This window comes from Alosa alosa, chromosome 12, assembly GCF_017589495.1.
Source record: "Alosa alosa isolate M-15738 ecotype Scorff River chromosome 12, AALO_Geno_1.1, whole genome shotgun sequence".
NCBI lineage: Eukaryota > Metazoa > Chordata > Actinopteri > Clupeiformes > Clupeidae > Alosa > Alosa alosa.
Window position 1 is genome coordinate 11,128,496 of NC_063200.1, and position 27,471 is coordinate 11,155,966.

Here is a 27,471-nt window from a genome sequence, read left to right on the forward strand (position 1 = left end):
AAGACAGCTATAGTCACCCAACAATAAGGATTTGTGATGGGCCCTAGGGCCTAGAGAAAAGAAGCTATGGTCACCCAACAATAAGGATTTGTGATGGGCCTAGGCCTAGAGAAAAGACAGCTATGGTCACCTAACAATAAGGATTTGTGATGGGCCTAGGGCCCAGAGAAAAGACAGCCATGGTCACCTAACAATAAGGATTTGTGATGGGCCTGGGCCTAGAGAAAAGACAGCTATGGTCACCCAACAATAAGGATTTGTGATGGGCCTGGGCCTAGAGAAAAGACAGCCATGGTCACCCAACAATAAGGATTTGTGATGGGCCCAGGCCCAGAGAAAAGACAGCTATGGTCACCCAACAATAAGGATTTGGGGATAGGCCCAGAGAAAAAGACAGCCATGGTCACCTAACAATAAGGATTTGTGATGGGCCTAGGCCTAGAGAAAAGACAGCTATGGTCACCCAACAATAAGGATTTGTGATAGGCCTAGAGGAAAGACAGCTATGGTCACCTAACAATAAGGATTTGTGATAGGCTTAGGCCCTAGAGAAAAAGACAGCCATGGTCACCTAACAATAAGGATTTGTGATAGGCCAGGGCCTAGAGAAAAGACAGCTATGGTCACCTAACAATAAGGATTTGTGATAGGCCTAGAGAAAAAGACAGCTATGGTCACCCAACAATAAGGATTTGTGATGGGCCCTAGGCCTAGAGAAAAAAGACAGCCATGGTCACCCAACAATAAGGATTTGTGATAGGCCTAGGCCCAGAGGAAAGACAGCCATGGTCACCTAACAATAAGGATTTGTGATGGGCCTAGGCCTAGAGAAAAGACAGCTATGGTCACCTAACAATAAGGATTTGTGATAGGCCTAGAGAAAAGACAGCTATGGTCACCTAACAATAAGGATTTGTGATAGGCCTAGGCCCCTAGAGAAAAGACAGCCATGGTCACCCAACAATAAGGATTTGTGATGGGCCTAGGCCTAGAGAAAAGACAGCTATGGTCACCCAACAATAAGGATTTGTGATGGGCCTGGGCCTAGAGAAAAAGACAGCTATGGTCACCCAACGATAAGGATTTGTGATGGGCCTTGGCCTAGAGAAAAGACAGCAATGGTCACCCAAAAATAAGGATTTGTGGATCGGCCTAGGCCTAGAGAAAGACAGGTATGGTCACCTAACAATAAGGATTTGTGATAGGCCTAGAGAAAAGACAGCTATGGTCACCTAACAATAAGGATTTGTGATGGGCCTAAGCCTAGAGAAAAGACAGCTATGGTCACCTAACAATAAGGGTTTGTGATAGGCCTAGAAAAAAGACAGCTATGGTCACCTAACAATAAGGATTTGTGATGGGCCTAGGCCTAGAGAAAAGACAGCTATGGTCACCTAACAATAAGGATTTGTGATGGGCCTAGGCCTAGAGAAAAGACAGCAATGGTCACCTAACAATAAGGATTTGTGATGGGCCTAGGCCTAGAGAAAAGACAGCTATGGTCACCTAACAATAAGGATTTGTGATAGGCCTAGAGAAAAGACAGCTATGGTCACCTAACAATAAGGATTTGTGATGGGCCTAGGCCTAGAGAAAAGACAGCTATGGTCACCTAACAATAAGGATTTGTGATGGGCCTAGGCCTAGAGAAAAGACAGCTATGGTCACCTAACAATAAGGATTTGTGATGGGCCTAAGCCTAGAGAAAAGACAGCTATGGTCACCTAACAATAAGGATTTGTGATGGGCCTAGGCCTAGAGAAAAGACAGCTATGGTCACCTAACAATAAGGATTTGTGATAGGCCTAGAGAAAAACTATGGTCACCTAACAATAAGGATTTGTGATAGGCCTAGGCCTAGAGAAAAGACAGCTATGGTCACCTAACAATAAGGATTTGTGATGGGCCTAGGCCTAGAGAAAAGACAGCTATGGTCACCCTAACAATAAGGATTTGTGATGGGCCTAGGCCTAGAGAGAAAAGACAGCTATGGTCACCTAACAATAAGGATTTGTGATGGGCCTAGGCCTAGAGAAAAGACAGCTATGGTCACCTAACAATAAGGATTTGTGATGGGCCTAGGCCTAGAGAAAAGACAGCTATGGTCACCTAACAATAAGGATTTGTGATGGGCCTAGGCCTAGAGAAAAGACAGCTATGGTCACCTAACAATAACGATTTGTGATGGGCCTAGGCCTAGAGAAAACACAGCTATGGTCACCTAACAATAAGGATTTGTGATAGGCCTAGGCCTAGAGAAAAGACAGCTATGGTCACCTAACAATAAGGATTTGTGATGGGCCTAGAGAAAAGACAGCTATGGTCACCTAACAATAAGGATTTGTGATGGGCCTAGGCCTAGAGAAAAGACAGCTATGGTCACCTAACAATAAGGATTTGTGATGGGCCTAGGCCTAGAGAAAAGACAGCTATGGTCACCTAACAATAAGGATTTGTGATGGGCCTAGGCCTAGAGAAAAGACAGCTATGGTCACCTAACAATAAGGATTTGTGATAGGCCTAGAGAAAAGACAGCTATGGTCACCTAACAATAAGGATTTGTGATGGGCCTAGGCCTAGAGAAAAGACAGCTATGGTCACCTAACAATAAGGATTTGTGATAGGCCTAGAGAAAAAGACAGCTATGGTCACCCTAACAATAAGGATTTGTGATAGGCCTAGGCCTAGAGAAAAAGACAGCTATGGTCACCTAACAATAAGGATTTGTGATGGGCCTAGGCCTAGAGAAAAGACAGCTATGGTCACCTAACAATAAGGATTTGTGATGGCCTAGGCCTAGAGAAAAAGACAGCTATGGTCACCTAACAATAAGGATTTGTGATGGGCCTAGGCCTAGAGAAAAGACAGCTATGGTCACCTAACAATAAGGATTTGTGATAGGCCTAGGCCTAGAGAAAAGACAGCTATGGTCACCCTAACAATAAGGATTTGTGATGGGCCTAGAGAAAAGACAGCTATGGTCACCCAACAATAAGGATTTGTGATGGGCCAGGCCTAGAGAAAAGACAGCTATGGTCACCTAACAATAAGGATTTGTGATAGGCCTAGAGAAAAGACAGCTATGGTCACCTAACAATAAGGATTTGTGATAGGCCTAGGCCTAGAGAAAAGACAGCTATGGTCAGCTAACAATAAGGATTTGTGATGGGCCTAGGCCTAGAGAAAAGACAGCTATGGTCACCTAACAATAAGGATTTGTGATGGGCCTAGGCCTAGAGAAAAGACAGCTATGGTCACCTAACAATAAGGATTTGTGATGGGCCTAGGCCTAGAGAAAAAAGACAGCTATGGTCACCTAACAATAAGGATTTGTGATGGGCCTAGGCCTAGAGAAAAGACAGCTATGGTCACCCAACAATAAGGATTTTGTGATGGGCCTAGGCCTAGAGAAAAGACAGCCATGGTCACCTAACAATAAGGATTTGTGATGGGCCTAGGCCTAGAGAAAAGACAGCTATGGTCACCTAACAATAAGGATTTGTGATGGGCCTAGGCCTAGAGAAAAGACAGCTATGGTCACCTAACAATAAGGATTTGTGATGGGCCTAGGCCTAGAGAAAAGACAGCTATGGTCACCTAACAATAAGGATTTGTGATGGTTCTAGGCCTAGAGAAAAGACAGCTATGGTCACCTAACAATAAGGATTTGTGATGGGCCTAGGCCTAGAGAAAAGACAGCTATGGTCACCTAACAATAAGGATTTGTGATGGGCCTAGGCCTAGAGAAAAGACAGCTATGGTCACCTAACAATAAGGATTTGTGATGGGCCTAGGCCTAGAGAAAAGACAGCTATGGTCACCTAACAATAAGGATTTGTGATAGGCCTAGGCCTAGAGAAAAGACAGCTATGGTCACCTAACAATAAGGATTTGTGATAGGCCTAGAGAAAAGACAGCTATGGTCACCTAACAATAAGGATTTGTGATAGGCCTAGGCCTAGAGAAAAGACAGCTATGGTCACCTAACAATAAGGATTTGTGATAGGCCTAGGCCTAGAGAAAAGACAGCTATGGTCACCTAACAATAAGGATTTGTGATGGGCCTAGGCCTAGAGAAAAGACAGCTATGGTCACCTAACAATAAGGATTTGTGATGGGCCTAGGCCTAGAGAAAAGACAGCTATGGTCACCTAACAATAAGGATTTGTGATAGGCCTAGGCCTAGAGAAAAGACAGCTATGGTCACCTAACAATAAGGATTTGTGATAGGCCTAGAGAAAAGACAGCTATGGTCACCTAACAATAAGGATTTGTGATAGGCCTAGGCCTAGAGAAAAGACAGCTATGGTCACCTAACAATAAGGATTTGTGATAGGCCTAGGCCTAGAGAAAAGACGGCTATGGTCACCTAACAATAAGGATTTGTGATAGGCCTAGGCCTAGAGAAAAGACACCTATGGTCACCTAACAATAAGGATTTGTGATAGGCCTAGGCCTAGAGAAAAGACACCTATGGTCACCTAACAATAAGGATTTGTGATAGGCCTAGGCCTAGAGAAAAGACACCTATGGTCACCTAACAATAAGGATTTGCTTACACTGCTGTTTGGTTGTCCCAAACTTTGAGATGATCCATACTCTACGCATTAACTGAATCAATCTTGAAACCCGAACTACGATGTTCCAAACAGAGTGACTGTAGGATGCAATGCCTAATCTCACTGCCTTCATCATAACTGCTAAGAACAGTGCGCCTTTTACTGTTAAACACCCAAATAACGTTGCGTTTTTAAGCGCCAGGACTGCTCATCATATCGTGACAAAGTTTACACCAATCATTATCTTCTAAAGTATCCATATGTTGAGATGTCCATTCTCTTTGCCCTAAACATAGGCTATCATTTGTGTGCGAAGCATGTTTCAATTAAGACAATACACAAGCTGTTTTTATTGTTGTAATATTGAATGATGTTCATGAATAAAGCATTGAAAAATTATTCGCACATGGACAGGATTACGCCTGGCGGCGCCACTGCACACACACACACACACACACAGGGACACAAAAATATGGGACTGTTCTTCATAAATCAATCCTCTGTATGTGTCTCAGATCAGCACGTCGTTTGGTAACCTGGATCCGTTTGGCACGGGTCAGACTCTGCCACCGCTACAGCTGCCCCAAGCCCCCACTGCCCCATCCACAGTCACCCCCCTCAAGAAACCCCCCAAGTGGATCCGTCGCCCTGTCGGAGCCTCATTTGCGGTGAGTAATAATCCCAGAATGCATCAGCTTTGCCCACCTAGATGCGTGGGGGTCAGTACAACTAGGGGTGAGTAGGCACAGAATGCGTCTGCTTTGCCCACCTAGATGCGTGGGGGTCAGTACAACTTGCTACCCAACTGGTCCATCTGCTGGTGTGGGCCTTTTGAAGTCATTTATAAACTTAAACTTATTTACAGACTTTAAAGGTGGCGTCAGTGATTCTAATCAAATACACTTCAGTGATTCTAATCAAATACACTTTTGGCTGTTGAACTGAAATATCAACAGCCTTTCACCAGAATTGCTTACTGTACCTTTAACAGTTTCCCCCGCTCTGTCTTTCTGCAGTTTGGAGGCAAACTGGTTTCCTTGGAGAACGGCAACCCTCTCCCTCAGCCTACCCAGCAGCCTCTGCCCCGTGTGGTGCACGTCAGCCAGGTTGTCACGGAGACGGCGTTCCTGGAGCGCTCCAGTCAGTTGCAGGCCACTCTGAGTGCCGGCAGCTTCGCCGAGTTCTGCCAGACGAAGATCGAGGCAGCGCCCAGCGAGTTTGAGAAGGCGGTGTGGTCCTTCCTCAAGGTGAGAAGAACGTGCAGGACTTTGGAACAGATCTTTGTCATGTATACTTTTTAATATTTTTCCCCAATGTGCTGTACAAAAGAGTATATTTCAGACTTAACTCTGTGAAACTTTTTGCAATAAATGAATTAAACTAAATGATCTTGAACAGATATTGAGAAGATCTGAGCTGTGTTTAAATCAAGATACACAAAAAAGTTGTGTACATTTTTGTGTAAACGTTTTTTAATTATTTGATAAAAACAGAAAACCTTAGTGCAGCATTTCTGCATTTTTTTCAAGAACTACCTCTTTAGATTGCACACTCGTCAAAGTCAAATGGTAATAAAAAAAAAAAAAATGTTTTCAAACGTTCAAACTTTTAAATCAGTTTACAGGCTACAGGGGTACATTATGTTTTCCTGTGTGGACTCTTGCAGAGGTCGTAGTTTATTCATTTAGATCAGAAAGGTAAACATTCTCTACCGTGTCCCCAGGTGAACTTTGAGGACGACAGTCGTGGAAAGTACCTGGAACTTCTTGGGTACAAAAAGGAGGAGTTGGCACTGAAGGTAAGCAAAGACTGATAAATGTGTCTTATTCATGAATTTGACTTAGTTTAAGACACTTTGAATCTTTTACATCTCCTTTCAACCTCACCAAGCGGTAAAATGTAGTGTTACGACTACGTTTGGGGAAACGTGAAGTAGAACAATAATTTGATGATTCACAAATATTATAATGTGAATGGGGAAATGGACACATTTGTTTTGTTGCATTGAGACCTCCAGGGGCTGTATCTGTAAGGATGACAGTTGCTGGGCTTGGAGAGGGGTGTGTATCGCGGTTCTGTCTTCATGAATCGCGATACGAGATTGTGGATGTTTGTATCACGATTTCAGTTTCGGTTCGGTATTATTACAGCCCTAATGTCTCTGTCCCATGATGCTGTTGTTGTATTTCAGATTGCTGAGGCTCTGGAGAAGAAAGACTCCCAGCCTGCAGAGGTAATGTTCCTTCTGTGTAACCTTCAGAGGTTCCTTCTGTGTAACTTTTCATTGGTTCCTTCATGTACAATCATTAGTTACGGCCCTAATGTTCAGACATACCCTCAGGAATCACCAGAATAACTGGTGACTGTCCAAGTAAATTTTGTATATCCTTTTAGAGCTACTTTCCTTTATTAACAGACAAACCTTCAGCATGGCTTTCTTGGTTCCTTTTAGGAACCTTCATAATAATACGTCAATTCCCTTTCAGAATCATGTAAAGGTTCCTTTAGTGCCATGATAATGTTAGGACAGGAAAGGGTCTGTAAAGGTTAATTCAAGATCATGTAAAGCTTACTTTAGCGCCATGATGTTAGGACAGGAAAGGGTCTGTGGTTTTATCAGTTGTGCTCATGGGGAAGATGGCTGATAAGTTGTCTAGAATTATCATATTAATGTAATGATTTTTTTTTATTTTCTAGTTCTAATGAAATTTTATTACCTGTTATCACCAATAACATCGCTACAACAAATGTCCTGAGTCCACAACCCGCTCATAGCCATGATGTTATTGGTGATGAAGCACCACACCTTCTCTCTTTTGGGGGCTTTTTATGCCTTTAATTGGGCCGGACAGAAGAGAGAGTGACAGGAAGTGAGTGGGAGAGAGAGACGGGGTAGGATCAGGAAATGACCCAGGCCGGACTCGGGTCACAACCCGGCTCCACATTCCCACGATTATAGTATGGGCGCGCTGTTACCAGCACCCTCCCCCCCCCAAGGACCACACCTTTTCTGTGACGCTTAAAGCATAATACATTGGCAAAGCACTTGCTGTCAAGTCTATGAATGTTCTCTACATATATTATCTAAAATATATGATTACAAACTGCTCGGTGTAGGTGACAACATTATTTTTTGTCTTTTTTTTTCTTTTTCTTTTTTTTAATTGTTAATAATGCCCAAAATATGTTTCACTATTCAGATATGGGATTTTCTCATGATTTGTTTTTTGTACCAAGCGCTTTTGGATGGGATGTATATTAAACAATTCTAGAGTACCTCTTCCAACTAGTCAGAACATTTACATTGACTGTGGTACAGAAATTTAATTATAGTCATCTAAAGCAGCGGTCCCCAACCACCGGGCCACCGGGCCGTAGCCTACGACAAGAGTTTAAAAAAAAATTCATGCAAACTAAATAAACTCAATTTAATTCGCAATAATGTCACATTCTCAATAATACCCACTGACGATGGTGAGCCAGATACCTCAAAGAAAAAAAAGGGGTCATTCAATACGAAATATGACGAGTCCTATGTAAAATATGGTTTTGCAGAGACCGGTGACTCGCATGCACCAAGTCCTTTATGTGTGGTATTTGGCGATAAGTTGTCAAACGAAGCAATGAAACCATCAAAGCTAATTCGACATCTAGAGTCCAAGCATCCTACACTTAAAGACAAACCCCTTGAGTTCTTTGCGTAAGAAACGCGAGCAAGAAGGACAAAAACTAGTCGTAAAGCAACCACATCGGTGAACGTGGCTGCTTAAAAGCCTCATAGTGGCTAGTCGGATTGCTAAATCTAAGAAGCCCTTTACTATTGGGGAAGAGTTAATTCTGCCTGCTGGTAAAGGCATGTGCAATGAACTCCTTGGGGAGGCTGCAGCTAAAAAATAGCTCAGGTACCGTTTTCTGCAAACACTGTCCATAGGCTTAATTGATGATATGTCAGAGGATATTGAGGCACTGGGTTGTTAGAGAGGGTGAATGGGTCACCGTGGTACGCTGTCCAAGTTGGTTGGTTGCAGGTCACTGGCCAGAGTATTTGAGTTGCGAGAGCCGCTGCAGAGATGTCTTACAGAAAAAAAGTCACCGTTAGCTGCATATTTTAGTGATGAGGGCTGGGTGTCAAAACTCGCTTACCTGTGTGACATATTCGGGTTGCTTAATGACCTCAACCTGTCACTGCAGGGGAGAATGACGACTGTCTTTAAACTGGCAGATAAAATCGACGAGTACGACGAGTGGATCGGGGTGTATTTGATATGTTCCAAACAGTAGTGGGGGTTTTGGGAGAGACTGAGGCAGGGCCCTTTCTCTTGCAGCTGGTGCGTGAACACCTTGATGTGCTTTCAAATGAGTTTGAGCGTTACTTCCCATCCTCCAAAGATCCACGGCAAACCAATGAGTGGGTCCGCAACCCATTTGTCAATATCCCGAATAGTCCTAACTTGTCAGTGCAGGAGGAAGAGCAGTTGATCGAAATTGCAAATGACTGTGGTCTTAAAAGTGTGTAGGCTATGAGGGAAACCTCTCTGGCGGGTTTTTGGATGAAAACCAAAGCAGAATATACCGAGATAGCTGTAAAAGCGCTGAAAACGTTGCTACCATTTCCCACCACGTATCTATGCGAGGCCGGGTTTTCAGCAATGACTGCAACTAACACCAAATCGACTGGACATTTCAAACACACTGAGGGTGTCACTGTCGCAGATGGAACCTTCTTGTTGCAGGGGAAACAAGCACAGGGCTCCCCTGATTATATTAAGTAATGCACGTTTAGTTCCCATGTTTTGTTACCCCCCCCCCCCCCCCAACCGTCCGGTGGAAAAAAAAAATGGGAATAAAACCGGTCCATGGTACATAAAAGGTTGGGGACCCCTGATCTAAAGGACTTGAGTGCCCTAAGTGAAGACGTATGTTATGTACATAAGACATATGTACATAAATGTATTTTCTTACAATTTGACATTTTTTTATTTGAAGAACCACAGTGAAGAACTTAGTGACAGACAGACTGAAAATGAAGATCAACCAGATGTTGTGGTTTACCTTGCAACTTTGCTTGTGCTTGCTGTATCCTGATTGAATTACCTGCAATCTGCTGTGTGTATGTGTGTGTGTGCGTGTGCGCGTGCGCATGCGCATGTGTGTGTTTCTGACGCTGCTTCTGCTTTTAACCACCTGCCTCACCCTCAGGCCGTATCTGAGCCTCTAGCGGTTCCCGAATCTCAACCAGAACCGGAACCTGAGCCGGAACCACAGACTCAAGAACCTGAGGCTGAACCCGCACCTCCTGAACCTACGCCAGACTTCCCTGCTGACTCCTTCTCCGTCTTTCCTGCCGACTCCTTCTCCGTTTCACAGCCTGTGATACTCCATCAACTCCATCAGCCAGAAGCAGTGCCTGAACCTCAGACAGAGCCCGCAGTGGAGCTTGTACCTCCACCACAAGTGGAACCTGCGATTCCACCAGAACTTGCAGCAGAACACGTACCTAAATCCGAGGTGGAACTGGCCCCTGAACCTGAAACGCAAGTGGAACCCATTTCTGAAGTGGAATTTGTACCTGAAGCTGAAGTGATGTTTGCACCAGGACCCCAGGCAGAAGTCCAACCCGAACTTCAAGCAGGTCTTATGCCTGAACCTCAATTGGAACTCGTACCAAATGTTCAACCAGAAGAACACACTGTCAGTGGAACATTGCCTCCTGAAGCAGCCGCAGTGGGACAACCTCCTGAAGCAGCTATTTTGGAACCGCTTTCTGAAGTGGCTCTTCTAGAACCACCTCCTGAAGCAGCGACTCTGGAACCACTTCCCGAAGCAGCCATTCTGGAACCATCTCCTCAAGCAGCTATTTTGGAACCGCTTTCTGAAGTGGCTCTTCTAGAACCACCTCCTGAAGCAGCGACTCTGGAACCACTTTCCGAAGCAGCCATTCTGGAACCATCTCCTCAAGCAGCTATTTTGGAACCGCTTTCTGAAGTAGCCCTTCTAGAACCACCTCCTGAAGCGGTGACTCTGGAACCACTTCCTGAAGCAGCCATTCTGGAACAATCTCCTGAAGCCATTACCTTGGACCCCTCTTTACAACCTCTCATTCCTTTGGAAGCCTCTCCAGCTGCCAGCCTTCATCTGACACCTGAAGCCATGGCACTGGTGGACCTCCAGGACTTCAGTGTCCCGACACTTGCTCCTCCACTCAACCTGCAGCAGCAGCCTGTGTCTCTATTCGCGCCTCCCTGTGAAGTCCAGCAGGCTCTTCCTGTATTTGCTCCTCCCAGTGACATCCAGCAATCGCTTCCTTTATTCGCACCTTCACCAGCACAACTGCTTCTTGCCCCAGCAGATCAACTACCCCCTGGGAACACAGGCTTCACGAGTCCCCCTTACCCTTCAGATGCGTCGGCTGTTCCCCTAGCAGCTCCTGGCTTTGGTCTGGCCCCCATGGAAGTCCCAGCTCCCCAGATTGACCTTGCGTCTTCAGTTGACCTCTCCTTTCCACCAGTGGCCCAACTTCCTGTAAATGAATGTATACCCCAAGATGTCCAACCACCTGTGCTTGATACTGTACCTGGCATTGTCTCCTCACCTGCTCCTGAGCCTGTACCTGCTGTTAGTATATTACCTGTACCTGAGCCTCTACCTGTTGTTGGCATTTCACCTGTATCTCAGCTGCTACCTGTTGTTGGCATTTCACCTGTACCCGAGTCTATACCTGCTGTTGCCGTTCCACCTGTGCCACAGTGCATACCTGTGCTACCTGTTGTTGGCATTTCACCTGTATCTCAGCTGCTACCTGTTGTTGGCATTTCACCTGTATCTCAGCTGCTACCTGTTGTTGGCATTTCACCTGTATCTCAGCTGCTACCTGTTGTTGGCATTTCACCTGTATCTCAGCTGCTACCTGTTGTTGGCATTTCACCTGTATCTCAGCTGCTACCTGTTGTTGGCATTTCACCTGTATCTCAGCTGCTACCTGTTGTTGGCATTTCACCTGTATCTCAGCTGCTACCTGTTGTTGGCATTTCACCTGTATCTCAGCTGCTACCTGTTGTTGGCATTTCACCTGTATCTCAGCTGCTACCTGTTGTTGGCATTTCACCTGTATCTCAGCTGCTACCTGTTGTTGGCATTTCACCTGTATCTCAGCTGCTACCTGTTGTTGGCATTTCACCTGTATCTCAGCTGCTACCTGTTGTTGGCATTTCACCTGTATCTCAGCTGCTACCTGTTGTTGGCATTTCACCTGTATCTCAGCTGCTACCTGTTGTTGGCATTTCACCTGTATCTCAGCTGCTACCTGTTGTTGGCATTTCACCTGTATCTCAGCTGCTACCTGTTGTTGGCATTTCACCTGTATCTCAGCTGCTACCTGTTGTTGGCATTTCACCTGTATCTCAGCTGCTACCTGTTGTTGGCATTTCACCTGTATCTCAGCTGCTACCTGTTGTTGGCATTTCACCTGTATCTCAGCTGCTACCTGTTGTTGGCATTTCACCTGTATCTCAGCTGCTACCTGTTGTTGGCATTTCACCTGTATCTCAGCTGCTACCTGTTGTTGGCATTTCACCTGTATCTCAGCTGCTACCTGTTGTTGGCATTTCACCTGTATCTCAGCTGCTACCTGTTGTTGGCATTTCACCTGTATCTCAGCTGCTACCTGTTGTTGGCATTTCACCTGTATCTCAGCTGCTACCTGTTGTTGGCATTTCACCTGTATCTCAGCTGCTACCTGTTGTTGGCATTTCACCTGTATCTCAGCTGCTACCTGTTGTTGGCATTTCACCTGTATCTCAGCTGCTACCTGTTGTTGGCATTTCACCTGTATCTCAGCTGCTACCTGTTGTTGGCATTTCACCTGTATCTCAGCTGCTACCTGTTGTTGGCATTTCACCTGTATCTCAGCTGCTACCTGTTGTTGGCATTTCACCTGTATCTCAGCTGCTACCTGTTGTTGGCATTTCACCTGTATCTCAGCTGCTACCTGTTGTTGGCATTTCACCTGTATCTCAGCTGCTACCTGTTGTTGGCATTTCACCTGTATCTCAGCTGCTACCTGTTGTTGGCATTTCACCTGTATCTCAGCTGCTACCTGTTGTTGGCATTTCACCTGTATCTCAGCTGCTACCTGTTGTTGGCATTTCACCTGTATCTCAGCTGCTACCTGTTGTTGGCATTTCACCTGTATCTCAGCTGCTACCTGTTGTTGGCATTTCACCTGTATCTCAGCTGCTACCTGTTGTTGGCATTTCACCTGTATCTCAGCTGCTACCTGTTGTTGGCATTTCACCTGTATCTCAGCTGCTACCTGTTGTTGGCATTTCACCTGTATCTCAGCTGCTACCTGTTGTTGGCATTTCACCTGTATCTCAGCTGCTACCTGTTGTTGGCATTTCACCTGTATCTCAGCTGCTACCTGTTGTTGGCATTTCACCTGTATCTCAGCTGCTACCTGTTGTTGGCATTTCACCTGTATCTCAGCTGCTACCTGTTGTTGGCATTTCACCTGTATCTCAGCTGCTACCTGTTGTTGGCATTTCACCTGTATCTCAGCTGCTACCTGTTGTTGGCATTTCACCTGTATCTCAGCTGCTACCTGTTGTTGGCATTTCACCTGTATCTCAGCTGCTACCTGTTGTTGGCATTTCACCTGTATCTCAGCTGCTACCTGTTGTTGGCATTTCACCTGTATCTCAGCTGCTACCTGTTGTTGGCATTTCACCTGTATCTCAGCTGCTACCTGTTGTTGGCATTGCTAATAGATCATGCAGACCTTACTGTATGGTGGTGACATTTGTTTAGGAGAATGGTTATGGTAATGGTTATTTCTTATGGAAATTAGCAATGCTAATAGTCTCAGGTATTGTTAATGGTAATCAACACTGCTAATGGTAATGGATATTTCTAATGGTAATTGACACTGCAAATAGTAATGGATATTGCTAATGGTATTAAACTGGGACACAGGAATGCTGCCAATGTAGTATCTTGATTTTCCCAGAATTGCCCTGGTTACTCCCACCTCATTTATAAGCAGGCAAACAATAAGTAAGTAATTAAAAAAAGAAAAAAATGATTTGAATTCTTGAAGTGCAAATTTGATGCCATGTGACTACCTTAAAGTATATTTTACAGCTACGACGCTGTTATATGATTTATATTTTCGTAAAATGAGTGTTGAGAAAGGCGCTCATAAACAAAATGCATTATTATTATTATTATATTACAAGCATACAAACAAACACTGGAAATCAGACCAAGGCAATATTGGGCATTTTTGTTGTCTGTGTCTTTTTCTTTTTGTGTACATTTGCAGGTAAATGATATACTGTATGTTGAGCATACATTTTGTAGAGATAATTGACTTGATTTGATACAAGAGATGTAGAACCCCAACTGAGTAATTTTATTGACATTTTTCAAAATGGCAGGTTAACTATGGTAAACTATGTGTCATGTTTTGACTGGCCTGTCCTAATCCAAAAAGCTCATTAAGTCAGATCAGAGGGAGGCGGCTGGCGGGCCGCTTCTAAAGCATGCTTGTTATGTGTGGTGCTTCTCTAACTTCCTGTTTGTATAACAGTGGGAGCCGGAGGAGGAGGTGGAACTACAACTGGAAGAAGATATGCTGCCAGAACCAGAGCCAGTGGCTGTGGTGGAACCGGAGAAGGAGGAGGAGAAGGAGGAGGAGGAGGAGGAGGAGGAAGCGGCTGATGACCTTATTGAAGAACCCTTAGAAGATCCCACGGAGGACATAAGCACAGGACCTGCAGAACCCGCAAGGGAACCTGAAGTGGCGGTCGAACCACCCGCACCTGCTCCATCCGTTTCAGAACCTGTCAAACTCAAAGTTAGCAAAGGTAGGCACGTCGTAGTGTGTGTTGATGTCTGTTTGGTGCTGTAGATATTTGTGTCTGTGCGTGTGCAGTGTTTCCTATGACTGCTAATGATGACCTGTGTGTCTGTGTCTGTGTCTGTGTGTGTGCAGTGTTTCCTATGACTGCTAATGATGACCTGTGTTTGTGGTTAGTTGGATGTACTGTAAATAGGTGTGTGTCTGTGTCTGTGTTTCCTGTGACTTATGTTTAATGAGGCTAGTTTGATATAAAACAGTGTTTGTGTGAGTGTGTGTTGAGATGTTTAAATTATGTTTATTTTGACTGCTGATCATGTAATGTGTGTGTGTTATTTTTAGAAGTGGACGGTCTGATCACACAGGCACTGCTCACAGGCGACTTTGAGAGCGCCGTTGATCTCTGTCTCCATGACAACCGGATGGCGGACAGCATCATCCTGGCCATCGCTGGTGGACCGGAACTCCTGGAGAGGACCCAGAAGAAGTACTTCCTGAAGACCCAGACAAAAATCACCAAGGTAACGGGGTCCCACTTAAAGAAATATAAATATTTCCACACAGAATTGGTGTATATCTGGTTATTGACTTTACTTGCTTGAGTACCCTAACTTAGTTTATTCAATGCCCATTTATGTGCGTGCGTGCGTGTGTGTGTGTGTGTGTGTGTCTGTCTGTGTGTGTGTGTCTGTGTGTGTGTGTGGTCATCAGCTCATCAGTGCGGTGGTGATGAGGGACTGGCTGGACATCCTGCAGACATGTGAACTGCACAGCTGGAGGGAGGCCCTGGCAGCGGTCATGACCTACGCCAAGCCTGAGGACTTCTCCAATCTCTGTGGTCAGCTCTTTCTCCCTCTCTCTCTCTCCCTCTCTATCTATCTATCTATCTATCTATCTATCTATCTTTCTCTCTTTCTCTCTCTGTCTCTCTCCCTCTCTCTCTCTCTCTCTCCCTCTCTATCTATCAGGTATCTATATAAAGTATCTATCTATCTATCTATCTATCTATCTATCTCTCCCTCTCTATCTCTCCTCTCTCCGCATTCTTTCTCTCTCCCTCTGTAGTTAGTTATCTCATGGGAAAGCTGGTTGTTTTTCCTGTTTTCACATAGCACATGGAGAAGTAGGAGACATTGGCATAGTCCTCCCAAGTGTGAAATATTTATGAACTAGATGTACCGCATAGCGGTACAAAATATGACCGCCGCTCAGTCCTGTACATCCGTTCCGCGAAAATAAATCACACTTCAATTTGTCTCCATATTTTACTCCATCCCCCCCACTCTTGAAACTTTTTGTGTATGCTTGTTTGGCATGCCTGAGTGTAAAAGGCTGCACAGAAAGTACCCTACTGACAATGCTGAAAAGGTGAATAGATTGTAGAATAGCCAAAAAAGATCTTAAATTGTTATAAAACCTTTAAAATCTCTAAACAATCACAAGTAGGGCAGTTCATCACAGTTCATCCATTGCAACTGGATTGATGAAAGGTCACTTACACCTGTAGGCTACATTGTATTTGGGAAAAGCAAAAGGTATCAGCATTATTTATTTATTTTTTATGTATTTATAAACAAAAACATCTCTGTCAGTTCCATGCAGGTTTTCAACAGCTATAAAAAACAAAGGTCATTTTGGATGGATGGATTTTTTGTGAATGTTTTCTTCTTCTACATAAGATTTTAGTCATCTTTAGTTCATGTAATACTTTATTGTCAATGCACAAATTAAGTAACAGTAGTCTGAAACGTTATTGTTAATGCACAAATTAAGTAACAGTAGCCTAGTCTGAAACGAAATGCTGTTTTACATCTAACCAGTGGTGCAAATAACTGACATGTCCAAATGGGCCTTAATGAAATGCGTCGCTAGACTGTTCATACACATTTTAACGGGCCAAAGTTGAAGAGCTTTTGTCCGTTATTGTTAGTGCAAATATAGGCTGATTCATGTTCCCTTGCATTGTTTAACTGAGGTCCATGGCTAGTCTGGCTTTCATCAGACCAAGCTCAATCTTATAAAAAAAAAAAAATAAATAGCGGGCAGATCAGGCTGGGTTCCCAGCCTAGTCCATAGGCACCCGATATTGTTTAATTTTCCGATTGAGATATACACGCGCTCTGGCTATTCTAAATGCAAAATGCATCAGGGAGTTATGACAAAAAACGGTAACTAACAAACTAGATCCCAATAGAAAGTTGTTAGCTTCCCTAAGCTACAGGTAGGATTATGGGTAGGCCTATTGACAACATAAATTGTCAATAGGCTATATATAGCGACACAAATAAAATCTCCTTTGAAACCAATGGCTTCTTACAGTATCAAAAGCGGGACTTAAACTGTCATATCATTGGCGAAAAGTTGTAATAACATTCACGCAGCTCCATGAGTCAAGGAAAGCAGCGAATGAAGTAGCCACTTCTAAATGGGACCCACTACACAGTAAGCTTAAGGTGTTTTGCTAAAGCAGCCATAATGAAATGAAGGTGTCATTGTTTGATACTTCACACCGCGCGCTTTTAATTTCACAGACTACAACTACCAAGCTGTAATCAAAGCACATCGATTCCACCCTGCACCCGACTTAAAACAAAATAAACAAATCTCAGTCTCCCCATGTATAGGCAAAACTGTATCAGACCGATTATAGCGTTGGTAAATCTTCCATTGCACAGAATGATTTTTGTAGCACGTGCAATAAATGACAGTCGAAGATACAAACAGTGCTGCTATACATTTGATTGGTATAACGCATTTATAGTTTTCTACAAATGCAATAAATCAAATGCCTCCATCACTTAACCAACGCTACGGTAACATTACCTAGGTCCTATTGATATTACAAGATTCGCGTGCCTGCAGTAAAACCAAGCATGTCGATAAACATCCTCAGATTTATTTCGACTTCAAGAAGAAATGGGAATTACACTTCATGTGAACATCGCCCTATCCTTATTAGATGTTCGCCTGCGGTAAATTACAGTCCTTGTATGAAGGCGTCCATTGTTTTTTTCCAACCCACTTTTTAACTTCCAACAAAATTACGTCTCACTGCAACGTCGCCATCTAGTGGACAAACATTTACTTCGCCAATACTGAAAATGCAGCCATGATGATGATGATGATGATGAATATTTATTTTGGCTTTCTTTTTTAATCCTACTGATTTTCATTTTTTACGGGGGCAAATCACAAATGAGTGATTATGAGCCAGGTGATGTGGGCCCTTGAGACCAACATATATAAAAGATTCACAGAGAACTGTGTCTGCCCTACCCTCCTTCGGGGGTCCAGTCCAGCGGGGGGCTGCAGATGAAAACGAAAAATAGCGGTTCCATGCTATCCATGTGGGGTACATGCTCACCAAATTTTGTGTACCCCGGTCTTTCAGTGTCCAGGGGAATCCTTGTTGGTGTGCGTCACTAAATGTACACATAAATTATTTTATTGTAAGGCCCCCCCATGAAGCCAAAGTACACAAAACTTGAACTGCATTCAGAGGGTGTCATAATGATCCTACACTTTTAATTTAGTGCAGTTTTGACCTTGTCAGCCAGAGATATTGAGATTAAACACCTAATTTTTGCTTTTTTTTAATTTTTAACTAGGTGGCGCTATACATGAAATAAGTGGTAATGGGATGGGTTGACATGCCCCCTTAAGACCAACATACAAAAAAGGTGGACCTCCTAGGCCCTAACGGTTCTCGAGATATTCACAGAAAACTGTCTCCGCCACCTACAGGCCAGTTGGTGTATAGTAACATAAATTAATTTATTGTGTGGCCCCCATGAACGGAATTCCACAAACTTGGCGTACATACAAGAGGGTGTCATAATGATCCTACACTTCCAATTTCGTGCAGTTTTGACTATGTAGGGTCACAGATACCTTCAATTACACCTCATTTTTTACTTTTTGTGTTTAACTAGGTGGCTTTATACATGAAAATGAGTGGTTATGGAATGGTTGACATGGCCCCTTGAGATCAACATACAAAAAAATGGTCCTCCTAAACCCTACGGTTTTAGATATTCACAGAAAACTGTGTCTGCCCTACCCTCCTTTGGGGGTCCAATTCAGCGGGGGGGCTACAGATCAAAACGAAAAACGATGGTTCCATGCTATCCATGTGGGTTACATGTCCACCAAGTTTCGCGGTAACTCCGGCCTTCAGTGTCGGGGAATCATTGTGGAAATTTAGCGTAAAAAAAAAAAAAAAAAAAAATCTCTCACTAAACCTATATGATTGGCCAAGCGCCGGGCGGTCATAATCTTTCTTCTGTGTGTGTGTGTGTGTGTGTGTGTCGCTTGTATGTATCTGTGTCCATACACGTTTGTGTGTATGTGTGTGTGTGTGTGTGTGTGTGTATCAGGTCTGCTGGGCTCTCGTCTGGAGCAGGCGGAGGACTTGTCGCTGCAGGCCCAGGCGTGTTTGTGTTACATCTGCGCTGGCAGTGTGGAGAAGCTCGTGACCTGCTGGACCAAAGCCCAGGAGTCCCAGTGCCCACTCTCACTGCAGGTCAGTTGGCCCAGTGCCCACTCTCACTGCAGGTCAGTTGGCCATGCCCGCTATCAGCAGTGCCCACCATGTCTGCAGGTCAGTTGGCAGTGTCCTCTCAGGTCAGGTAACCTGCTGGTCAGTTGGCAATGCCTACTCTGATTCTAGGTCAGTGCCCGCTCTCTCTTTAGCTCAATTGGCAGTGTCTGTTCAAGACTGCCCGGTTAGCAGTTAGCCCAGCACTGCTCAGTTAGCAGTTCCCGCTCTCACTGCTGGTCAGTTGGCAGTGCCCACTCTCAGCCTGCCCTGTCTGCAGGTCAGATAGCAATTCCCGCACAGGACAGTTAGCAGTGCCAGCTCTGTTGTCAGATCAGTTGAATATGGAATATGGTAGTTGGAGTCCCTGATTGTCCTTGTTGATGGCCAGTTTGACCTTTGCCCTTTCAGGACCTGGTGGAGAAGGTGGTGATTCTGCGCCAGGCGGTGGAGCGGACTCACGGGGCTCAGGCCTCCACCATGGGCGCCATGTTGGCACAGAAGATGGGCCAGTACGCCAGTCTGCTGGCGTCGCAGGGTAGTCTGGACACCGCCCTGGCCTACCTGCCTGAGAACAGCAACCAGGTGAGCAGCCCCACACACACCCTCAAGAGCCCCACACACACCCTCAAGAGCCCCGTACTCACACTCAAGAGCCCTCACACATTCTCAAGAGCCCACACACACCCTCAAGAGCCATCAAGAGCCCACACACACCCTTAAAAGCCCACACACACCCACACACACGCTCAAGAGCCCCACACACACCCTCAAGAGCCCACACACACACCCAAGAGCCCCACACACACCCTCAAGAGCCCACACACACCCTCAAGAGCCCCACACCCTCAAGAGCCATTAAGAGCCCACACACACCCTCAAGACCCAGGGTGTCAGTGTTTGCACAGAATCAGTTTTGCATATTTAAGATGTTTCATTCACTCCTTGGAACACTGCATTTCGGTCGTTCTTCTCCAACAATTTGACAAACCAGGTTATTCAACTAGACCGCTTTCTTGCGAGACTCAGTGGCTGTGCAGTGTACACCCGCTTTCTTATTTGGGTTTTGGGTTAGCAGGTTTTATTACAAAAGGAAGTCATTATGTAGGCTATATGTAGGGTGTATTTCATACACAATTTGGCAACCTGGGAAATGTCAGACTAACAAAAAAAAATGAGTGGGTGTGTAACAGTAGTGTGTGTGTGTGTGTGTTCCCATGTCAGGAAGTGGTGTAGCGGGTGTGTAACAGTAGTGTGTGTGTTCCCATGGCAGGAGGTGGTGTAGCGGGTGTGGATTGTAACAGTAGTGTGTGTGTGTGTGTGTGTGTGTGTGTGTGTGTGTGTTCTCATGTCAGGAGGTGGTGTAGCGGGTGTGTATTGTAACAGCAGTGTGTGTGTGTGTGTGTGTGTGTGTGTGTTCTCATGTCAGGAAGTGGTGGAGAGGCTGCGGGATCGTCTCAGCAGGGCTCTTGGGCACCAGGCAGCCCCCGTGACTGCCACCCCCCAGGCCCCCAGTGCCCACCCTGCGCCCACCAACATGCCCACGGCCAGGCCAGCGGCAGCGCCAGCGTACGCCTACAATCAGCAGCACTCCGCACAGCCTGTGCCCGCCCCGGCACCCGCACACACAGCACCTCAGTACTACCAGCAGGTAACACACACACACACACACACACACACACACACACACAGCCAGCCGTGGCCTACTGGTTAGAGATATATACACACATACACATAAACTCTCTCACACACACACATATACATACACACACACACACACATATACACACACACACACACACACACACACACACACACACACACACACACACACACACACACACTCCCCGAGCACCGCTGTTGTTGCAGGCAGCTCACTGTGCCGGGATTAGTGTGTGCTTCACCTCACTGTGTGTTCACTGTGTGCTGTGTGTGTTTCACTAATTCACGGATTGGGATAAATGCATGAGACCAAATTTCCCTCACGGGATCAAAAGAGTATATATACTTATATATACTTATACTTATACTTACACACACACACACACACACACAGTCTGTTGCTATGTTATTGATAAAAACAGCACTGATGGTCCCTCCTGATGATGTCATGTCTGTCATAATAATATTGTGTGTTTCACTTTATGAATTTCAGTGTTACACCAGCTGTTCTCTTTGTGTGTGTGTGTGTGTGTGTGTGTGTGTGTGTGTGTGTGTGTGTGTGTGTGTGTGTGCGCTGTTTGTTGGTATGGTCATATGTCTGGTTGGTGTTGGTGTGTCTGTCTTCCACATCATGATGGGTCTTTGTTGGCATTGTGTGTGTGTGTGTGTGCGTGTGTGTGCCCGTGTGTGTGCACGTGTGCAGTTCAGGTCCGCCTCCACAGTCACCTCCTGGAGTAACCAAACCCCAACTGTCCTTCCCAGTGCCCCTCGGCCTCTAGGCCCTGCCCCTGAACCACAGGTACACACACACACACACACACACACACACACACAACGCAACATAAACCAGTACAGACATAGTATTGGGCAAATGAAGCTTTGGTGAACCACTAAACCACAGTAGTGTGAAGCTAGCAACACTAATGAAAAAATCCAATATGGCTGCCACATGTAGATTTTTCAACATAAAAGTCCTTACCCAAACCAGTATATGTAACCAAAAATATTGGTTTGCTAAAGACTTTTATGTTGAAAAATGTATGTGGCGGCCATCTTTTTGCTTTTCAGCTAGTGTCGCTAGGTTCACACTCCTGTGGTTCAGTGGTTCACCAAAGCTTCATTTGCCCATCACTAACACACACACACACACAACGCAACATAAACCAGTACACACACACATGTACACACACACACACACACACACACACAACGCAACATAAACCAGTACACACACGCATGTACACACGCACACACACAATACAATCATACAATAGACATTCAGGAACACCTAGTACAGTACATGTATACACCAGCATGCATGAATATATGTAGACCGCATGTATCCCACACACACACACACAAAACACTCACAGGCGTACTGTTCACTAACCTACAGCTACACCTAGATAAACCTAGCGTGTGCATTGTGTGCATCATGTGGTACACACTATACAATAAGCAGCACGCTTGCCCTACATCCACAATTCTATTCTGTATACTAAACAACGCAACCACAACACAATTTACCACGTCCAACCAACCACAGTATTCACTATGTCACACAGTGCGACCACATCCACAGCATTCACTATGCCACACAGCAGTATTCACTATGTCACACAGTGCAACCACATCCACAGCATTCACTATGCCACACAGCAGCATTCACTATGCCACACAGTGCGACCACATCCACAGTTCTACTCTGTATACAACACACCCCACTCACTTACTAGCCATGAAATACCACAGAAAACAAGCGGACCCGCTCACACCCACAACTGCTAATGGAGTTCAACACACCCACCCTATTACTTCGCATCCCAAATCCCAGCCCCTCACATACCCTACCTGTTCACTCAGGTGTGTGTGTGTTTGTGTTGGAGTGTGTGTGTGCATGCATGTGTTTGTGTGTTGTGTATGTGACTCCTGCCTGCGTCTCTCAGTAATGTGCCTTGCTTAGGTCCAGCCTGCCTTCCTCAGCTGCATGTGACCACGCTCAGTAGAGTAGCCCTCGAGTTCTTCCTCACCGCCCAGCAGTGACATGATGCCTTGCTGCCACCTAGTGCCTAACGCTTGTACTGCACCCTCTCCCATTCTCCTACAGTAGAGTAGGCCTCACTCTCCTCTCCACAGCCCAGCAGCGATGTGATACTGCACTGCCACCTAGTGCCTCGCGCTTGTACTACACCCCAGTGGTGCAGGATGGGACTTCCTATAGTGTGCCTCACCCTTTCTCTCCTCTCCAGCTGTTTCTAACATTCCGCATGACATCACCTCTGGTTGAAATCGGTAGGGTGCGCATGACCTTATAACTCCTGTGTCCATGCAACATTTAACAAGCCATTTCAGCCTCCAGCTTGTGTCTTGGTCTCCAACGTCCATCTCACACAGATACACACACACACACACACTCTCTCTCTCTCACACACACACACACACACAAACACACACACACACACACACACAGACACACTCTCACACACATACACGCACACACACACACACGTACACACATACACACACTCACCCCCCCCCCCCACACACACACACACACACACATACACACACACACTCTTACACACGCACACACTCTCTCTCTCACACACATACACACACACTCACAAAGACACACTCGCACACACACATACACCCCCACCACCACCACACACACACACTCTCACACATGTGCACACACACACACCCACACACACACTCTCTCTCTCACACACACACACACACACACACACACACACACACACACTCACACACCCACACACACACTCACTATCCACATGCCTGCGTCCTGGTCCACTGACTCACTCTTGCCCCCTGATGTCAGTCTGCGTACGTAAATGAGGGTGGATGACTGACTGGATGGCTGGTTCCTGTGGCAACTGTCTCCTGTCTCACCTGATCACAGAACTTGGAGCCTTTGGCACCTGTCAACATGACCTGTGGTCATTCAAAGGCACATCCAAATAAATCTCTTCATTTACCTTTCTTTCTGTCTGTCTGTCTGTCTGTCTATCTATCTCCCTCTCTCTCTTTTTCCCTCTTTCTCTTCTCTCTTCCTCTCTCTTCCTCTCTCTCTCTCTCATTCTCATTCTCTCTCTCTCTCTCGCTCTCTCTCGTTCTCTCTATCTCTCTCATTCTCAGGTTGACCCTAGTGTTCCACCATTTGGTCTTCAGGCTCCTGTGAGTGCTGCCCCTCCTGCGTCATCTGCCCCAGGCTACATGCACTCACAGCAGTATCCTCAGAGTAAGTACCCTACATTATCCTCAAAGTAAGTACCCTACATACTCTCAGCAGTATCCTCAGAGTAAGTACCCTACATACTCTCAGTAGTATCCTCAGAGTAAGTACCCTGCTCCAGACTCAACATATTCACAGCAGAGTAAGTACCCTATTACAGACTTGACATGCTCAGAGTAGTAGTGTGGCAATATGACGGGTCCATCATTCTCCTAGAAGGATGTTCAGAGTAAGTACTCTACTTCAGGCCTAACATACTCAGAGCAAAGTTAGTACTTTACTTCAGGCCTAACATACTCAGAGCAGAGGTAGTATTCTACTTCAGGCCTAACATACTCAGAGCAAAGTTAGTACTTTACTTCAGGCCTAACATACTCAGAGCAGAGTTAGTACTCTACTTCAGGCCTAACATACTCAGAGGAGAGTTAGTACTCTACTTCAGGCCTAACATACTCAGAGCAGAGTTAGTACTCTACTTCAGGCCCAACATACTCAGAGCAGCATCCACTGATAGGCTCGCTACTACATGGTATCTGGTAGATAATCAAATCAAAGTATCGCTTACGACTGGATGTTCCAACAGAGATGTTGTGAATGATTGGGGTCGCAAACATTTTGTGACCTCAACATAAGGTCACCTGCCGAAAAAGGTTGGGAACCCCTGAAGTGAGGTATCTGGTAGATACAGTAGATGCAACAGGCTTCGTCTACTGGCTATCAGCGAGGGTGGGACATTCTACTGGCTTTTAGCGAGGGGCATTCCTCTGGCTTTTAGCGAGGGGGGGGGGCATTCCTTCTTTATACTCACTGTGGCTCTACTGGCTGAAATCATGACATGAGAGGTCACTCTTCCCTGCCCTACACTCAGTCTGAGCCTGATGACTCTCATGACCGTGCTTTAGCATGTCCCTGTTAGCATGTCCACTGAATGAAATGTTATGGGTTTTTGTGTGGTGTGTGTGTGTGTGTGAGAGAGAGGGGAGGATGCAGCTGACTGTTGTTGTTCAGCTCTGCTCATGAGCTAGCGTTGGCTCACATGAGTATAGCTGTCTGACACAGATCCATCTCTCTGCATGACCTCACAACCGTGTGTGTGTTTGAAGTGAAACCAAATATGACTAGTCTAATGATTTTTGTAAACATACTTTAATGTTTACTGAAGCCCTGTCTCCTGTCAGTGCATGTGTAATCAGTATTAGCATGTTAGCATGTAAACATGATGTCATCTGATGGCATGTCTTAACAATGGAACTGTGTGTGCGTGTGTGTTGATGTGTGTGTGTGTTGGTGTGTGTGTGTGTGTGTGTGTGTGTGTGTGTGTGTGTGTGTGTGTTGATGTGTGTGTGTGTGTGTGTGTGTTGGTGTGTGTGTGTTGATGTGTGTGTGTGTGTGTGTGTTGGTGTGTGTGTGTGTGTGTTGATGTGTGTGTGTGTGTGTGTGTGTGTGTGTGTTGATGTGTGTGTGTGTTGATGTGTGTGTGTTGATGTGTGTGTGTTGATGCGTGTGTGTTGATGCGTGTGTGTTGATGCGTGTGTGTTGATGCGTGTGTGTTGATGCGTGTGTGTTGATGCGTGTGTGTTGTGTGTGTGTGTGTGTGATGTGTGTGCATGTGTGTGTGTGTGGGATTTAACTGCCTCTGATCTCTCTCTCTCTCTCTGACTCTGCAGTCTTTCCTCACTACAATGCCGGGGCAGCTGCTCCCCCAGCCCTCTACAACCCTCTCCAATACTCTTCATCGCCCCCTTCTGGTGGGGCTGCTTATCCTCCCTCCTCCTCTGCCCCCTACCCCCACCACTACATGCCCTCTGCTGCCCCCTACCCCCCCAGCCCTGCCACAGCCTACCCCTCCCATCCGCATCATCATCATCCTCCTCCTCTTCCTCACTCGCTGCCCTCTCCTCCTGCGGCCTCTGTCGCTCCCTCCTTCCCCTCTCCTCCGCCTGTCGCCTCCTCTTCCTTTGCTCCTTCCTCTCCTCCTCCGCTGATGGGAGGAAGCACGTTTCAGCAGGGCGGGCTGGGCTCCCCCGTGTCCAACGTGCCCCCTGCACTGCTGCCTCCCGGAGCCTCAGGTACAGAGACGCATGCCTCAGGTGACACCCAGGTGCCCGCCTCACAGAGAACAGGTCCGCGTGCGCGCGCACACACACGTGCACACACGTGCACACACACGTGCACACACACGCGCACACACACACACACACACACACACACACACACACACACACACACACACACACACACACACAGCATCTGCCGTCGGAACACACACACCGTCTCGGCCTCACTGTCACAGCTTCACTGTCACACACACACACACACATCACTGAAGATAAAAAGTTCCCCTGTCCAACAGACACACACACACACCTGAGGAACCACTTTAAGTGTGATGGGTGAGCAAGCTGTAGATGAATTTAAAAAGTGAAACAGGCTGTTGCTCCTTCCAGATGTAAAGAGAAATAAGGTGCTTTTCATTTATATCAAGTGTAAAGAAATAAGGTGCTTTTTATTTATATCAAGTGTAAAGAAATAAGGTGCTTTTCATTCATATCAAGTGTAAAGAAATAAGTTGCTTTTCATTCATATCAAGTGTAAAGAATAAGGTATAGATCAATTTCAGATGTAAAGAGAGATATGGTATAGATATGAGGTATGTCGAGGTGAGTGGTGCAGGTCCATCTCAAGCTTGAGGTGGCAAATCTGATGGTGTTTCCTTCACAGGGTCGATGAGCCAAGATGAAAACGATCTGGCTGAAGGTGAATCTGAGCAGATAGTCACAAAGCGCTTAAGTTCACAAATCAAAAAATTGAACTGATTCTAAGACCCTGTCTAAATGCCTAAAACAAATCCTTGGCTTCTGGCTGTTGTAAAGTTTGTGAATATGATCATAATGTTACTAGCGATGGAACAGTAACATTATATATCAGGAATGATAATATCAATCAATAATATTGCGAGTGATGCAGTAATAATGTTGTTAGTGGCTTAATCATTATGTTGCTAGAGACAGAATAGTAATATTGCTTCATGTGAGCGTTTCTAAACTCCAGCCTGTAGGCCTGGCTGCTGTGTTGTAGCCTTACAAAGGTTAAAGGTTAAAGGTTAGTCAGCATCAAACTGCCCAGTTGACCTGCTTTCTTACCAGGCACAGTGTCAGGTTTGTGAGCTGCTGTGTGGTTAGATACTTATACCTCCTTATACTTATTCATGTGGCTGACGCTTTCATCCAAAGTGACTTACATGTCAACTACTGAGGGCCAGTCTCCCTAGAGCAACTTTGGGTAAAGGGCCACCATTTGTCTGGATGCTGCATGCTAGTGCAGTTTCTTAGCCACTACGCTACCACCACCCATTGAATAGTATTAGCTTTTAGTAATGCTGTGGGGAGGTCGCACGTGTTAGTATCAGTTATAATGCTGTGTGTTTATGTAGCGTGGGCTGATAGCTTCAGTGATATGGAGTGGTTATATAGTCTTGCTAGTAGCTGTTATAATCCTGTGTGGGCTAATAGCCTCAGTGATACTGAGTGGTAATATAGTCTTGCTGGTAGCACTTATAATGCTGTATGGTTTTAAAGTGTTGGCTGATAGCTTGAGTAAT

General features: G+C 45.5%; 1 protein-coding gene across 6 annotated transcripts in view; it reads left to right on the plus strand.

The window, feature by feature from the left end:
* sec31a (SEC31 homolog A, COPII coat complex component) overlaps positions 1-27,471 on the plus strand; it is a 43,057-nt gene that overhangs the window by 10,480 nt on the left and 5,106 nt on the right. The window contains exons 10-23 of one of the 6 annotated variants that reach the window (XM_048258465.1): positions 5,075-5,227; positions 5,576-5,806; positions 6,283-6,357; positions 6,751-6,792; positions 14,146-14,422; positions 14,758-14,936; positions 15,127-15,253; positions 18,792-18,937; positions 19,364-19,537; positions 20,382-20,603; positions 21,318-21,413; positions 23,774-23,876; positions 25,538-25,993; positions 26,592-26,627. In XM_048258465.1, coding sequence (XP_048114422.1) covers positions 5,075-5,227; positions 5,576-5,806; positions 6,283-6,357; positions 6,751-6,792; positions 14,146-14,422; positions 14,758-14,936; positions 15,127-15,253; positions 18,792-18,937; positions 19,364-19,537; positions 20,382-20,603; positions 21,318-21,413; positions 23,774-23,876; positions 25,538-25,993; positions 26,592-26,627 — 2,317 coding nt within the window. The remainder of the gene's footprint in view (positions 1-5,074; positions 5,228-5,575; positions 5,807-6,282; positions 6,358-6,750; positions 6,793-14,145; positions 14,423-14,757; positions 14,937-15,126; positions 15,254-18,791; positions 18,938-19,363; positions 19,538-20,381; positions 20,604-21,317; positions 21,414-23,773; positions 23,877-25,537; positions 25,994-26,591; positions 26,628-27,471) is intronic. The other 5 variants (XM_048258467.1, XM_048258469.1, XM_048258466.1 and 2 more) reach the window with 5 other exon arrangements.